At 42.2% G+C, this 17,179-nt stretch overlaps 2 protein-coding genes across 2 annotated transcripts in view; both read left to right on the forward strand.

Moving 5' to 3' along the window:
* The window catches only part of DOCK3 (dedicator of cytokinesis 3), a 145,629-nt gene extending 140,797 nt beyond the window's left edge, over window positions 1–4,832 (forward strand). The window contains exon 55 of the mRNA XM_033140625.1: window positions 821–4,832. Coding sequence (XP_032996516.1) covers window positions 821–1,327 — 507 coding nt within the window. The 3' untranslated portion in view covers window positions 1,328–4,832. The remainder of the gene's footprint in view (window positions 1–820) is intronic.
* A 5,206-nt stretch (window positions 4,833–10,038) lies between these two features.
* MANF (mesencephalic astrocyte derived neurotrophic factor) lies at window positions 10,039–17,179 on the forward strand. The gene is made up of 4 exons (XM_033140626.1): window positions 10,039–10,179; window positions 12,186–12,313; window positions 15,316–15,457; window positions 16,749–17,179. The coding sequence occupies exons 1-4, from the start codon at window positions 10,092–10,094 to the stop codon at window positions 16,931–16,933; spliced, it is 543 nt and encodes a 180-aa protein (XP_032996517.1). The 5' UTR covers window positions 10,039–10,091; the 3' UTR covers window positions 16,934–17,179.

The following is a 17,179-nucleotide window of genomic DNA, read 5'->3' on the forward strand; positions in this document are numbered from 1 at the left end:
GTGGTACCTGTAAAATCTGTTGCTATGTACATGCACCAATACTCAAAATATTCATCCTGTTCTTACTATGTGAAATTGTAATGATAGAGAGCTCAGCTGCACAATATGGATGGGGGTTGAAGTAAAGCTAACTGCCTTGAAAATCTGTTCTAAATTGCATTGTTGCTGCAAATTAAAATTAACTTTGGAAGTATATGTTTATTCTTAGTAAGTACTTTGATTTTGGAATAGCTGAGTATACCAGGGTAGCAGACAATACTATGTAGGGGAGTGTTTTATTTACTTTATATGCCAGCCTTCATCTGAGGATCGCAGGGCAATTTACAATATAAAAATACATAACTATAGGCTATATTGGATACAGTGACTGGTGCAAAGAGCAGGACTTCTATGTATTGATAGCAATTGTGTAGAAGAGGAAATTTTGATGGGTACAGCTTTTCATGGTGAAATAGCTGCACCAGCTTAAATACCCTACACTTTATATAATTAAAGGCAGATAAATCTTGCCCTCCTTCCTATCTGATCACTTTATTGTTGTAAATATCAAGAAGGCAAGAGTTAGCCACAACACAATTGTGATTGTTTTGGTTCAATTTAATTCCCCCACACCTCAAGGTATTATTACACTGCGGGTGTTTCCGTTTGGAAAGCTAGAGAAGGCAGGGAATACATATTTGTTTATATTTGAACACAAAATCTATAAAACAGTAATTAATGTTCTGTGGTCGGTGTGGGATGAATTAACCACGGATGTGCAGAAATATTTCTTTGTACGTTTTGACATAAGTATGTATGTTCTGTGTCATTTTTTAAATAGTCACCACTTCACCCAATTCCTGCATCACCCACAAGCCCCCAGTCTGGCCTGGATGGAAGCAACTCTACCCTTTCAGGGAGTGCAAGCAGTGGCGTCTCCTCGTTAAGTGAAAGTAACTTTGGGCATTCGTCCGAGCCCCCTCCTCGAACAGACACTATGGATTCTGTCCCTAGCCAGGCATGGAATACTGATGAAGACTTAGAGACACCCTACCTCCCCGTCAGGTATAGTCTCTCAGAGCCTGATGTTCTGGAAACACTCAAATCCCAGCCGTGCCGAAGCCACTCTGCTCCATCGGGAGTCATTCCTCAGGACGCTGTGGACCCTCCAGCTCTGCCCCCTAAACCATATCACTCCCGCCTTCCAAACATGGAAAATGAGGAGGGAGTGATCTTGGAAGAGGATGAAAAACACCGGGCGCTACATCGCAAAATTTCCCAGCCAACTAGCGGTGTGAAAGAGGAGCAAGCCAGGGTAGCGTGGGAGCATGGCATCAGCGAGCAGTAGGCAGAAGTATGAGAGAAGACAGTTTGCATGATCATTCCAGGTCTGTGAAACCAGAAGAGAGATGTACAATAGGAGGCTTCAGAGAAAAGAAAAGTGAACTGGTTTATTCTCTGCTGCTGAGAGTTAATGACTGGAGCCAGTGTTTGGGCCAGCATGTGCAGTTGCTGCTTTCCTTTTTATTTAATTTTATACTTTTAAGATTTTTAGTGTTTGGGGGTTTTGTCTAATTTTTAATTTTTTTGCAGTGGGTGCTTCATTCCTTCTACAGTTTATCAGACAGCAGGAAGTGATATTAGCTATAGACACTTGCAGAAACTGAAAAGCATTAGGATTTGGAGGGTGGGGGGATGTGGCATGGAATTTTTACAAGCTTTCCTTCCAGTTTTGAGATGCGCACAAGTTTTGAAGCAGTTGCACTAGGAATGTGTTTATTTGCTGTAGTAAGTGAATGCTAATTTTGAATTCAGGGATTCCGCGAAGCCAGAAGGTGCAGAGTTTTAAAGGCACTGAAGAAACGAGATCTTCCAGGCTTGAGGCATATAAACTTATTTTGCAATGGTCTCCTTGCATTGCCTCAGGTGTGCTGAAGCAATCTAACCAGTGCTGACTGGCTGCCATTTCTATTTTAAGGCATCATTTCACACAAACTCTTCTTGGCTTGGCATAGACTTTTTGATTTCCTGCTTTTTCCATTGTTATTCATCTGTATTTATTGATGCAACGTTACGAGGGGAACGCCTAACCATGGGACATATAGCCCAGTCTTGGCCTCCCTGTGCCTCTGGTTGTTGGCACTAGCATTTTAATTCCAATCCAGGAGTAAAGGAGTAGTATCTTATGCCAGAGCAACTAAGAAACTAAGCTAGAATAAAAGGAAAGTTTGAGCACACACCTGACAGTTGCTTTAAGGCTGACGATCTTGCATAGTCCAAACTATTATCTGTTGTTGTATCATCCTTGTTCCAGTGTCATAGAAATACAGTGGTCTTCAGAAAATGTCCACTATGTAAAAATTGTAGAAGCAGGTGGAGGGGGGGATATTTTGATCCTTTTTAATAAAAAGTTTCTGAAATGTTTACAAAGGAGACAACTAAGGGTGCGCTATGGTATGTAAAATCATGATTGACTGTTAGTGAACCTAAGAAAAGGGGCATTGCTTATATTTATATTCAAGAACCAGTGCAGCCAATTAACATGCCATAGTTGAACATTTTAACCAAAGGAACTGTGGGACAAGCTACCCTAAGCTATATGAGTTAGAAATGTAGCTAAGTTTGGGAAAGGTGCTGGAAAATATGAGATGAAAAGGAATATTAACACATATTAAGCAATATGGCAAGGATTCACAGATTCAAATGAATAATGCAAGATAACAATACTTGAATGTTGTTAGGGTTTTAGTCAGCATTTTTTAAATCCGTGTCAACCCAACACCTTAATAATGGCAAAGTTATATTTATTCAAGATCCAGTTTTATTCAAGATCCAGCCCTCCCCACTGATGGCTAAAAAAAATAAAAATTAATCTGTTTATTTTTACAATTTTTGTAGTGATACCCAGAAGCACATTATGAAATGTTTTATACTAAATGAGAAAGCAGCACAGAAAATGTAAAGGATTGAGTCAGTTTCCAAAACAGCCAATGACAGAAACATATAGAAGCTCAAAGTTCTGGTTTCACTCTTCAATCAGTTACTATATATATTATAAAGAAACAAAAAAAAAAATTTCTAAAGAAATTAAGAGAACCGTATGTACCTTGTATGACTGAAATTGCTTTTTTCTGAGGTAAGCTGTTAATATATTTCCCCCCAAGCTCTGTCCAATGTAAACACACAGTAGTTCTGCCCTTATATTTTAACAAAACACCATGGCATTAAAAACTTGCCTAGTTTTATTTTTGAGTTTGCACTAGATAGAAAATACATTTGTATTCCCTCTTTCCTTTGATCCACAACCATCATTTCCCTCTCTTAGGTCAAAGTGGCTTTGCAGTGCTACCAGAAAGAAATATCTCCTGCCAGGCACAATTTAAATGCAGGTCCTGTACTTCCAGTTAAGATTAGAATGTCAAACATAAATGTTACCCACTTAGAGCTCCAGGAAGTTTTTTTTTAAAGACGTAACATCTTTTTTGGAGCTTGAGAGACTAGAAGTACAAGCCTAAGGACTTTCTCCTTATAGTAGGTTACTTAGAGAATTGCAACCCACAGTATAGCTAGGGTGTTTGCTGTTGATACCTGAAAGCAGGTTGGGTGTTTTTTGTTTTTGTTTTTTTTACAAGTAAGGTAATGAGTTGGCAGATGTAAGCAAATATCAGCTACTTTCATAACACTCAACCTTCAGATTCCATTGAGGGAAGCAAATGTAGATGTAACAACTAAAACATTCCAATTTCTACGCAATGTTTGGTGTGCTTTGGTGGCTTTCTAAAAGGAAATTCTCTATGTGTGTACATGGATGCAATTTTAAAATGAGTTTCCACTGTATTGCAATTGGCGAGAACTTAGCATCCGATAAATCAGGATGGATTTCTAGTTGCTGAATTGGGTATCCTATGCTGCATTACTAAAATTACTTACTAGATATTCAGGCCACCAGCACAAGCCCCATTGAGAGTGGGGATGTGTGCTGACATGGCTTTGAAAGCCAACCTATTAAAAAAATGTAATAATTTAGTTGGACACAGACAGCAAAATGGAAACATAGTATATTATATCTTTGGACAACAAAGTAGCACATACAATCATGGTACCTTGGAATAGGTATAAACTGCTCCAAAATATGGTGTTCTTGTCCTTTGCCTGAAGTAGAAGGAAGGTTTAAAGATAGGAAGAAGTAATTCCTGTTTGTAGTAGGAAATATAATTGGATTTTGTTGCCATAGCAAAGGTATAGGGATTTTTTCCCTCACAAACATCCCCACACTCATTTTTTCCCCCTTTACTCTGTAAAAGGGGACTAAATCATATCTTTCCTGAGGAAGAACGAGTGAGCAGGAAATTTAGGGAGGTGATATCATGTTGCTTAATTTGTTTCCCCATCATGTTTCATGTAAATAACCCATGAATGCTGTGTATTTGTACAGGAAATTGAGCAAAAAATGTATAGATTGTGATGTCTGACTGGTACTCTGCCCTGCAAATGTATTTTTAACCTATGGCAATCTGTTGTTGTTTAAAACAACGGCGACCACAACCCCCCCCCCCTAACCAGTTCTCTTTTTGTGTATTCATGTTTGGAAAACCTATCATAACTGTAAGGAAAAGCATACCTTAAAAGGAAAACAAAATATTTGTACCAGAGTCCTAAAGATATTTCATTGTATATATTGTGATAGCATGTTTCTGGAACCAACAAATAAGTGATGTGAATTTTAGGTGTAAATATCTGCTGTTTTGTTTTGGATTTTTTCCCCTTTCCTTCCCCATTCACTCAACTGCTGTGATGTGGAATTAAAAATTAATACTTGATATTAAAAAGCATTGAGCAGATGCTCCAAGGTACCCATGAGATATTTATTCAGATGCCACAATGTATCTTACATATAAAAGCTGGTGCTCAGTACACTCTCATGCTGTTGATCTCCTACATTTCCTGTTCAGGAGCTGTCAATTGAAATTACACACCAAGAAGTTTAGGGGTGGGAAACTATTGAAAAATCAGGAAAATGGGAAGAATGCTGCAATCTACTTCGTAGGGAAATTGATATGACCATCTGTTATTAACTAACTGTGTTTTACCTAGCAGTATTACCCCTTACTAAAAATACTTTCCCCAAGATTTGTGGGTACCATTTTCACCTTAAAAAAAAGCATTGTAACCAGTAATCCCTAGATGATGAAACCTTGTTGCTAGAAGAAAAGGGGATACTTGCTTCTCGCTAGAACAGGTTTCCATCTTGCTTTATGGGACCCAAAGAGGTAGAATAAAGCCACACCTAGTGAACTGAAGGCCCTGCAGAATACTCATGGGTTCTCAGTGTTTCTGACTGGCTTTCTCTAATGTTCTAGCACTCTGTGACAGCCAATTACCACTGTGTGTCCAAGTTCATTGAAATAGCTTGGCCATGCCCCCCGTTTGTTCCCAATCACAAGCTGCATTGGTTTTGCCTTAGGCTCCTCTTGTATCAAAACAGAAACATGCCCTACATCGGAGCAGTAACCACACCAGGAAGCAGCTTCTGGAGCTGGATTTAGAGTGTTAGCCGCAATTTTCCTACCCACGGAAAAAACAGTGTAAGGACCAGAATAGGGAATACCCCATCACACTCATGGTGAATTATTAAATACATAACGAGAATTATTGCAGATAAATTCAGAAGCAGAAAACCATGTGCAACACATGGAAAGCAGGCATGCCTAATACCATTTGAGTCGGATTGAATGGCTGAAAGATAGAAATGGAACAGAAACAGCAGCTCAACCCGTCACTTAGCAAATATGATGGCGTAATATGTGAGACAACTTTGGATTTCTTTCTGGGCTCAGGTGTTTTTGTTAAGCTTTAGCCAGCTGATGAGTATAGTGAGGGTGCAATGTTGAATGTAAGAGACCCTGCTGCACATCTGCTAATGGGGTGGTCTTAGGGAAGTTGAACACACTCTACCTACAAACCTAAGACCCTGGTGGGTCAGGGCAAAGACCCATCAAGTCCAGCATCCTGTCCTCACAGTGGCCAACCACATGCCCATGGGAAGCCCACAAGTTGGACCTGAGTGCAGCAGTGCTCTCTCCACTTGTAATTCCCAGCGACTGGTATTCAGAAGCAGACCACCTCCACCAAAACCTATTCAGGGGGATTGTGAGGTCCTTTCCAGATACAGATAGATGCACACACCATCAAACATCTTTCCTCAGCACATTTCCCAGCACTCAGAACAATGATTATTTTGTTGCTGAGATGATATTGTCTCTTCCCCCTACCTCCACCTGATATAATAGTGAGTGCTATGTAGAATGTGGTTATGCAAGTATAAGTACCTATTGCAGCTCCTTTGTACGCCATTTTGTAACCTTTAATTTTGTTCCCCAATCTCGTCTTGAGGCTGAGCATTCTCCCATTCAAACATGTATGCACTCTTTAAGCCCTTTAACAGCAACTTAAAATACTTGCTTAATTTTCTTCCTTTTTTATGTCAACATACTGATTCTGAGTATATTGTTGTATTAATATATTACTACTGATGTGAATATTGTCTATTTTAATGCTGTTGAATGTATAGTTTATTTGATCATATATAATTGTAATTCTGTTAAAATATGAATTAATAAAAAGATAAAATATAATAAAAGGGCCAAACATGAGCAGGGATCCACCTCCCGTCATCTCCCCACCACACAAAGTATTGCCATGTCATTTCACAACCATTTTTCATTCTGTTCAGTTGCTGTTCTTCCCAAGGAGTTCTTGGAGGCTGTGTGTTCTTCCACTCCAGTGCAGGACGCACTTTTCCCATTAAAGAAATAGTACTTTGGCCACCCCATATATGTGTTTCTTTCATAACGAAATCTGGGGTGATGGTTGTTGTCTAACAAGGCCCAAATACTATTTAGAATACTTACAATAAAGATAACTTATTACAGTTAATGGAAATAATTGATCCATCAGTCAGTTTCTCTGTGTAGGGGGGTAGCAGGGAGAGAGGGTTACATGCACAGATCAGCCACAGTATAGACCTCTGATTGCTTCCTGTGTGCAAAAAGGATAAATCTAAGTATCTATCATCTGTGCATATAGGCACCAAGACCAACTAAGACAGGATGCGCACCATTAAGTGCGTTTCCCATTAACCTGCACTGTATGAAGATGCATATTCTCTGGGCATTACAAGTTATACACACCTTGTTTGCCTGACTACATCTTCAAAGCGATGCAGTTTGAACCATGTAAACACAAAGCTCTATAGTATCTACCTTGATCTATGTGATATTTCAACCTGAATTCACTGATGGGCGATTAGACATGGAGGCAAGCCTTAAGTTTGAAAGTTACTATCAGAGCACCATTCCACAGAATGAAGGTAAGCTCTTTATCCACTAGACAAACTACTGGCCATCCAGATACCGTTGGACTATAACTCCTATCAGTCCTTAGCCTTGACTTTTTCTTTTTGTGCTTGTGTGGGAGTTGGGAGTCCCGGCAACATCTGGAGCACCACAGGTTAACCTTAAAGGCAGGTGCAGTAAGCTTTAAGTATGTCCTTTAGCAAAAAATAAAGTGAGGCAGTGCTCAGCTAAGTTAAGAAAACGAATGCAAGGTAAGTGGTCCATTCTTAACATAAAAAGGATTTGGCTGAGATATTTAAGTTATAGCTGCAGTCTCTGGAGCCAACTCATTTAGCAACAAGGAAGTGAGACAATTGCCTGCTATTGAATAGCCCATATAAATAGTACAAATTGTTAAGATTCAGTGGAATTGTGCTCCTTATGTCTTTCAAAGGTGTAGGAACCTTTAGTCACTCAGTTTCTATCTAGTACCTTGCAACATCTCCAGGTTCTCTATTAAACTGATCTCATCCTAACTTCAGCATTTCTATGGACTATATCAAGCAGAAATCTATTGGGCATAAGAATGGCTAGAATGTGGAGGACTTTATAGGGTTGAAATAAAAGGGTGAGGTAGGCTTGGTTAAAGATGCAGAAGAACCAGAAGCTGCCTCCGAAGCCAAGTACTGTTTTTGGTGGATGCTGTCCCAAGCAACTTTTGGCTATGGGGGAAACATGCAGCGAGTGATAAAGGAGGGTGTCTCTCCCACCCCCTTCTCATTCCGCTTTTCCTTCTTTGTGGGGAAAGACAGAGAAGCATCTCTGCATTTTCATTCTGTTACATAGAGAAGAGACTTTTGTCAGCACATGTGAATGACTTGAGTGTGTCTATATACATATGGATATATATTTTTTCCAAAATGTATCTAGTAAAATGTTTAAATATGGGTTGCAGAAATTAGATACTCTGTAATTAATCTAAGATGTAATTGATTTTACAGTTTAAGGAACCAATTGTTGGTTTTAAATAAGTTCTGTGCTAAAAATAAATAAATACTCTGATTATGGTTGGTGTGCATTTTCATCACTCTTAACCAAGATACGGCTATAGATGATCAGCTGATAGGCTGTTTAATATTCAGCATCTTCCTCACATACCAGAACTCTGTGCCAGGAGAGGCTTAACTCTCATGCCATGACCCAACTCAGCAATAACCACTCCAGGCAAGGAAAAACAAGGCAATTCTCCTGAAGTACACAAGATGAAGCTGCATTCTATTCCTATTTTTGCTTCAACTTTTACATTAAGTTAAAGTTGGGCTGTGCCAGTTCCTCCAGGGTTAGCAAAAAGTTGGTTTCAACATCTGGTGAGAAAAGAGGAAACCTACACAGAGAATACGGGAAATAGTGCTAATTATTCATGTGTATACATACCAATGCAAAAGCTAACTTTTTGTTTATTTATTCCATAATCTCATTTTGCTGCAATTATCTGTCAGCGTAGTGATGCATTCTACTTTCATGGGTATTGTGTAGCACAAATAAATACTGTACTGTGGAGAGCGGATAAAGCTGGTGACTTTCCTTTTAATTCTGAATCTAAATCCAGCTAAAAGGAGTGCAGGTATGTTGCAAAGAAATACCCATGTAATGTAAAATGTGTGTTGCACACTTTACTTAAAAGGTCCCACACTGCACTAAGGATTTTTATGTCTCCACCATGTGAGGCTTATAATTTGTATATTAAAACATTTCCCTTTCTAGCGTTTGGCTCTACCGCTCCAAATGAGTGTCACTCAAATACGCTTGTAAATTGCCTTTGCCAAACAAATATGCATTCCTAGGTACCCCTGAAAATTACTGGTCTGCAGGCCCTGCATCTTACAGATTAGTGGGAGTGCCCTCTTGCCCAACACATACACATTCTAGACGTGGCACAGCTGCCACGCAAGTGGGAGATCTCCCGTTTCAGACCAGTGTTTATTGCTGCTGCTGCTGCTGCTGCTACAGCCGCTACTACAAATTTCTTCTCCTCGCTACGGCAGGCTGATTTTGAAATCCTGAGCTCACGATTTGTATGACTCTTGTGCATCCTTTGGATTAATGGCAGCTCACTTAAAGCGGGCCTTATCCTTTACCGGCGAGGCCCGGAGCTGCCACTGGTCTCCCGCAGATGGGCTGCGGTCCCACTTGCGCCCCTATTGCTGCAGCGCCACCTTCTCCTAAGCAAGAGGCTGCTCCTTCGTAAAGAGGAAGAGCCGGCTCCTAACAATCGCCAGCTTCCGGCTCGGGGGTGGGCCCTTTCTTCCACACGTGCACTTGCCCCTCAGCGCTTCAAGGGCCGTCGGAAGCACAGCCCAAGGCGGGCCGGCAGCGGTGGTCAGCACCGGCAGTGGTGACGGCGCGAAATACTGCCCGAAACAAATATGGCGATCTCCGCCTCCTTACACCTTTGCCGTAAACCGCTAGGGCTCCGCCGCTGAGCACGCTTCGCGCTAAAAGTGCGCGACGACTCTCTCGTTTCATTCGGAGGCGTCTTGTCCAATCGGCGGCCGCCAACTCTACTGTCCCGAAAGCCCGCCTGGCCAACCAGGAAAAGGAGCGTGGAGACTTGCAACGGAGTGCTCCAATGGCAGCCTCTTGCGTAGAAGGAAGAGGCGCAGGGCAGCCAATAGAGTTGCGAGTGGGCGGCGAGCGTGTCGTCAAGGTGCCGGCTGTGGAGGGGCTTTTTTTCAGTGCGAGCCGAGCGAGCGGCCGAGGCGGGCGGTGAGAGGTAGGATGCGGGCAGCCAACGGGCTCTGGGCGGCGCTGGCCTTGATCCTGCTCCCTGGGGAGAGCCACGCTCTGCGGGAAGGAGACTGCGAAGGTGAGTCGCCGTCCCCGCGTGGATGGTCTGGGCAGCAACGGGCGCGGAGGGCGGAAGGGGTCCCCCAGGGCTTAGCTGAGGGAGGGAGGGAGCGCGTTGCTCGGGTGGCCAGGTGGCAACGGCGCCTCCCCTTCACGAACACGGCCTCCCCTTGGGTTGGAAACTGGATACGAGTCTTGCCCTCAGCCGCTGCTTGCACGCTTCTTTCCCCGGCCCGGTGCAGCTTTCCTTTAAATGGGAGGGACGCTGGACCCCCACATCGCAAGGCTGCCATGGGGAAGGAGATGAAGGGGGGGGGGTTCAAGTGTCCTGCTTGCTCTGTCGCTGTGAAGCCCATTGAGAAGATGCAGCTGCAAAGGGGTTTCCCCAGAAGCTGCTTATATGAGGAGTAGGGATGGACCCACATGTCTGGGTGTAGCTTTGAGGTCACCACTACTGCAGCGGGGGCTCATGGTACTTGTCAGGGTCCTGCTTCCATAACGAAGAAGTGGGGTTGATTCGTTGTTGTTGCTGCTGCTAGCGAAGGAAGGACAGTTAAAAGGATTGTGCCAGGTTTTGGTCTGTATGCTCCTGCCCCTGAGTTGGGAGCTTCCAGGGATGCCCGCCCCCCTCAACTTCCTGCTGCTGGGAACTGTACACTTGACACTGGTGTGTGGGTGGGGGCCTTTTCTGCTGTGGCACCCTAGCTCAGGAATGTCTTTCCTTCTGAAATTCCTTTACTGCCACAGACTACTGGCACGCAGGCACCTGGTGGAAATCAGACTGGCTTTTCAGACTCCGCCGCATTAGTGCTTTTTATGTTTGGTATTAATGTGTTCCCCTCTTCCCTTTGGATATGTGTTTTAAACAGGCTATGCTTTATTGTGACCTGTACAGAAGTCCTAGGATGTGGGTTATAAGTTGCCTAAACAAACTCTTACCTCATTCCTTTCTGTAATAGTGACTTTCTGATTGATACTAAGTAGGATATGCTGTGAATTATATCTACAGTGTGATGTAGTTTCTATAATTGTAATGGCATGTATGGGTCCTCCCTTGTATGACTTAGTAAATGGTTACACCCACAGGCTGAAGGTCTCGTCCACAGTACAGTACTTATGTTCCTGGTTACACACTAATGCAGAAGACTCTGTTCCAGGATTTCTAATTGTTCAACCCTTAACTGAATGAGCAGCAGCTTGAGGAGCTGCTTTTATTTATGTATATTTATTTCATGACTTGAGTGAAGCCAAAGTTTGTTTCTGGAACCAGTTTTCAATACAAAGTTTCATCCTTGGAACACAAGGAATAATAGTGTTTTTAATCATGTGCAGAGTGATGCTAATGCATGGTTGATAACACACAACCATTCTGTGTACAGGGCTTCTGGGTTGTATTATTTTCCCTAGAATTTCTGCATTTCAGAAACCAAGCACCTCTCAGCTATAGTCTCTTGATCTTAACAGAGAGAATATGGCTCAGCCAAGGCAAAAACAAGGCAGAGGTGGTGCCCCAGTCCAGGTGCCTGGCACCGCCCACCACCCCAAAAAAATTCTCCATTAATTTTGGCAGCAGCAACAAAAAAAGGTAATACATTGGGGTGGCTAGATCTAGCACCCCAGTGAGAATGCAAATTGCTCCTACCCCAGTCATGGGATTAAATATTTGATAAGCAGAGAAGAAGTGATGACACTCCCCCCCCCCCCAAAGCTGGTCTTCATGAATCAGCTGGGGAGACAGGCTGGGGTGCAAAACTGTGGCCACACCCAACACTGCCCAAATATTAATATGAAAAAGGTAGCTACCCCTGTTGCAGCTAAGAACGGATTTGGACTGCCATGTTGTATGAAACATGCCCCTTTACAAGGTAGTCTGCTGTCATAAATATGCCCAGTAGTTCATTTTCTACACTAGTGTGTTGGTTTTCGACCTGCTATACTGTACTTCATTTTGTGTAAATTAAAAAGAAGAGAGGAGAATTTCGGGGAAGAAATTCATTTCAGCATTATATCTCCTTCACTTTATAGTGTGTGTTTCATTCTTGGGAAGATTCTACCAGAGCCTAAAGGAGAAGAATGTTGAGTTCACACCAAACAGTATTGAAAAGGAACTTTTAAAATCCTGTAAAGAAGCAAAAGGCAAAGAGAATCGTCTGGTAAGTATTTGTAACCGGGTTATTTATTTAAAACATTTTAACCTCATTCTTCAGCTGAAAAGGCAGTTTGTGCAGCTAATTAAAACAAGAGAGTCCCTCTGCACAGGCTTAGTTTTTTTAAAAAAAAATGCCAGGTGATAATTGAAGGAGGGAATGTCCATTGGAGCTGGTCAAGTTCTGGTCATAATTGGAATAAAAAACGTAACTTAAGACAAAGAGGAAATAGTGAATGTACCTGTCTGTTTGTATATATATTCCAACAATTTATAAACAGGTTCACACTGTAAACTCTAAGCAGCCTATAATAATGATACAGAAGAGATACAGTCAGTTCAAATTAGGCATAAAAAACTTGCTTAATATGCTGGATGAAATAAAAAGGGCTTCACACTAAGCACTGAAGGTTTAGTGGGGAAGAGGCCTATCTGATCTCAGCCAGGAGGTTGTTCCATAGAGTTGGGCCCACAATACTAAATGCACAGCTTCTTATAAGACACCTGTATTGCGCTGACAAAGTATTGTGCTCAAACAAGCACCACTGAGATTCTTATAAGAAATTTTTATTTAAAAAATTTAGAAAAGTTTGTTGCAGTCATCCAATTTAGATGTAAGTGGGGCATATGTAACAAGGCCTAGACCTGTTTTTTTTTGTTTGTTTTTTTGTTAAAGAGTGAAGTTGCCACACAAGCCTGTGCAGAAGTCCTTCTCTAATAGTAGTCACCACCTGGGCATCTGAGAGCAATGCTCTTTCCAAGAGGCCTCCCAAACATGGACCTGGTTTTTCCAAGAGCTAATAGCCCTGGGGAAAAATATATTCTATACCTTGTCTCTGAAAACATTTTTATTTAACCAACAGCTCTTTTGTCTTTTCCATTTTAATTTTAAACGTCAACCTTGGTGTGTATGCCAGTACCCAGACCAAGGTGAACACTTTGTTAGTGTAAGCACTTCTGCTTGCCTGATGGCACAATCTCCCCTCTTCCTCCATTGGACCCCAATGTGCTGTTCTGGGGATTCTCCCGTTAAACACACAGCCAATTGGAAGGAAAGGCTGGGGAAGACCTGTTGCACTAGCAAAAGTCTGTGTGGGTTTCTAGTAGCAGGACTGGTTAGTTTGAATCTGGCCCCTTCACTGGATTCATACATTCTTTGCTCATTTCAAATGCCAAGTCAGGACCTAACTGATTTCCATTCAAGGTCCACTTTGAACATAACTTTTATGTTGAGTCAGTAGCTCATTAAATCAACCCACAACAAAGTAGAAAGTGGGTTGCACTGGAAACGAGCATACACATGAGGCAAAGCCAGGACTGTGCAATTAACTGCAAGTAGCCTCAAGCCATGGAGTGTAATATGTCCGCTTGATGTCTTTGTTATAACCAAGTAGTGGGGCTTGATACTGCTTGGGACTAGGTACAACTCAAGACAATGTAAGGTTCACCCCCCCTTCTATTGACAGACAAGTAAATGTGGTTGTGGTACAGCAAGGTGTGTAATTGGTCGAGCTCTTTCTCCAGTTACCACCAAGCTGCAATGAGGGGAGGAAGAATATGGGAAGCTGCCTTACACAAAGTCAAATTGATTGATTATCTATCTAGCTCAGTATTGTTTACAGCAGTAGGGAACATCTACCCTGTGAGCCTAATTAGGCCTAGCAGGGGCCCTAATTTGGCCCCTGAGGTCCCCCCCCCCAAACCATGGCCACTTGCCTCATATATGATATCATATGTGGCATTATCTGTCGGGCATGTAAAGATAGTAGCTGCAAAGGAACATTTGGAAGCTTAAAGTACACCTGATTGATCATTGTTGACCACTATCATGGGGGATTGGCTGCACTAGGAAGTTCCCAGCAGAAATTCCCTAATGCAGTCTCCTTCAAAAAAGAGCTCTTCTCATTAATAACCAATCGGTGCTGACAGCCATAAAAGGGACTCGGCAAACCCCATTGCTCGCATCAGGTAATTGACTGGTGGGTGGCCCAGCTGTCCAAGTTGACCTTTGGAGAGGAAGGGACCCAGCCACTAGGCAGATCCACTTCAAGCCTACATTGACTGGTAGTGGCAGTTCAGGCTTTCACACAAGGAGCATTTCCAGCCCTACCTAGAGACACCAAAGATTGAAACTGAGATCATCTGTGTACAGAGCAGATGATCACCCTCTCCATAGAGCAGGGGTGGGGAATCATTTGGCCCTGACGGGCCAGATCTTAAATCTCTCCCAGTCCAGCCCCATGGGCCAATTTTTATAGGTGAGCAGGACCATCCACCTACGAATCATGCAGCATCGTAATCATGTTGGGTGATTGGAGCCTGTCAAAGTTTGCCTGCAAAGGTAGGGGGAAATAGTTCAGAGGGCTTGGTCAGTCCCATGCTCAGTGATTCTAAAGTGGCAGACAATGAAGTGGGATGGCAGAAGCAGAGATGGGCTGGGTTAGAATGGTTGTGTGTTTCTCTTGGGGTTCTGAGGCCAAATAAACTTCTTGTGTGAATTGTAAGGACGGGAAATCTAGTTGTATCTATGATGCCTGCTCTCACAAATATATCCTTTTTAGATTAAAAAAAATAGTCTGGAAAAGGCAGGTGACCTATAATCAAATAAGTCATGTTGATCCTTTAGGATATTGTGCTGCCTCTAAGACAAAGTTAAATCTCTCCAAGCCAAGATTGGGGAGCCTGTGGACCTCCAGACGTTGTTGGACCATAACTCCCATTGGCACCAACCACTATGGCGAATGGTCACTAATGATGGGAGTTGTAGTCCAGCAACATTTTTAGGACCACATGTTCCCATTCCAGATCTAGGTGGTAGAAAGGCTCTGAATGGTGTGATTGATCTTGCATATTTCCTGTAAAGAAAAAGCAGCAACTCCTTGGAGCACTAATTAAGCTAACAGCCAGCACTTTCCTGCGTGAGACAAATTCTTCTGAAAAGGTTCAACTAAGAAGAAATTATCTAAAAATCATTGCCTGACCTCTCATTTTCTATTCATTCCCTTCAAGTGCTATTACATTGGAGCAACCAGTGATGCAGCCACTAAAATAACTAATGAGGTGTCAAAACCCCTAAGTAATCACATCCCTGTTGACAAGGTTTGCGAGAAACTGAAGAAGAAAGATAGTCAGATCTGTGACCTGAAATATGGTGAGTATAAGCAGATTACCAGTGATCGTTACTTTGGTCCTTGATATCTTCCTTTCGTAAAAAGAGCAAGAGTGCTAAAGTTACTGGTTGCGTTGTGGTAGAGAGGAAATGACTTGTGCTGTCATCTTGAGTTAGCCTGGCAGTATGCCCCATTGGAGAAAGTGAAACTTACTTCCAAGTAAAAGACAGTATCTTATGCATATCAGTTAGATAAAACTTTTTCTCCATTTCCCCTGCCCCCAATCATACAAAGATAAGCAAAATGGTAATAGAAGACCCAACACCGTTCCTAGGAAAATATGATACAAATATAGCTGAGAACTATTGGCTGGTTATGAATATTGCTGAGAGGAACATGGAGGTCGTAGAGCAGGAATGGAGGACCTGTGGCCCTCCAAATGTTGGACAATAACTTCTGTCATTCTTGACCATTGGCCATATTGGGACTGATGGAGTCCAACAACATCTGGAAGGCCACAGATTTCCGCCTTGAAATAGAGGAACATAATCTAATTTATCTAGCTATTGGGTTTGTCATAGACAGTAGTTTTATGGTGAGGATGCTGAACTGTGACCATGGACTGATCAGATTTCAGACAAAAGGTTGAGCTAAGTTGCATATAACAAACAAATTATGGTTTATATGCCAGCTCCCACCAACAGACTTGCATTTTCATTTCATTTTAGCAAGCCACAGTTGCTAATATATTCCAACCAGGCAAAGTATGCTTTGCCACAAACCAGAGCATTGGAGTACATATTTGAAAGATAATCTGCACGTGACCGTTGTGTCCAGTTGGGGCTGTTCGCTTGTTGCCTAGGGATGTCAGAGATGAAGGGCAGCACACACTTGCTTCTGACATCAGCCACTGATCCAAGGGCCACTAGGAGGCTATTTCCCTTTCCTCCAGGAAGAACTTCAACGCAAGATACCTCAGTGATTGCTTGACCTCTTATATTCCAGCTCCATCACTGAGTTCATCTGCAATAGAGCTCTGGGTACAGCCTGTTAGCTGCATTCTGTTCTTGACTCCTACTATACATTCCAGTGTCTTATCTTCTCCAAGTATAGATATTATCTGTGAAAACTTGTGCTCTTAATGAAAGTAGTCTCTAGGAGGTGCTATGACTTGTACTATTTCAGTTATGTAATAGCCATGTTTTGTGTCTAAGGCTGCATTCATATGATACTTGAACTGGGAACAAGTCCTCCTGAAATTTCTGAATTGTGATCAGTTAAACTTGTGGACTAACAATGCTTCATTCAGTAATATGCCCTTCTCTTTATCAGATAAACAGATTGACTTGAGCACTGTGGACCTGAAGAAACTGAGAGTCAAAGAACTGAAGAAGATTCTAGATGACTGGGGTGAAACATGCAAAGGCTGTGCAGAAAAGTCTGATTACATTCGGAAAATCAATGAACTGATGCCTCAGTATGCACCAAAAGCAGCCAGTTCACGGACAGACCTCTGACCACCATAGTGGCCTCTAGATCATTAGCAAATCACACACAAACTATGTTAATCTTTCTATTTTCTTTTCTGGAAAGTTGTTTTTGTAACTTATTTAACTGGGTTTCAAGTGTCAAAGTGAAGCGGTTCTTGCAATGCTGGTTCAACTGCCTCGTTCTGTCTCAAGTTTTAATTTCTTTTGTCTCCAATTTATGTTTAAGACATCAACGTATGTATGGGATTTTTGAAATAAAAGTTAAGAAAGCCA

Source organism: Lacerta agilis, chromosome 2 (genome assembly GCF_009819535.1).
Source record: "Lacerta agilis isolate rLacAgi1 chromosome 2, rLacAgi1.pri, whole genome shotgun sequence".
In the NCBI taxonomy this organism is placed as follows: Eukaryota; Metazoa; Chordata; class Lepidosauria; order Squamata; family Lacertidae; genus Lacerta; species Lacerta agilis.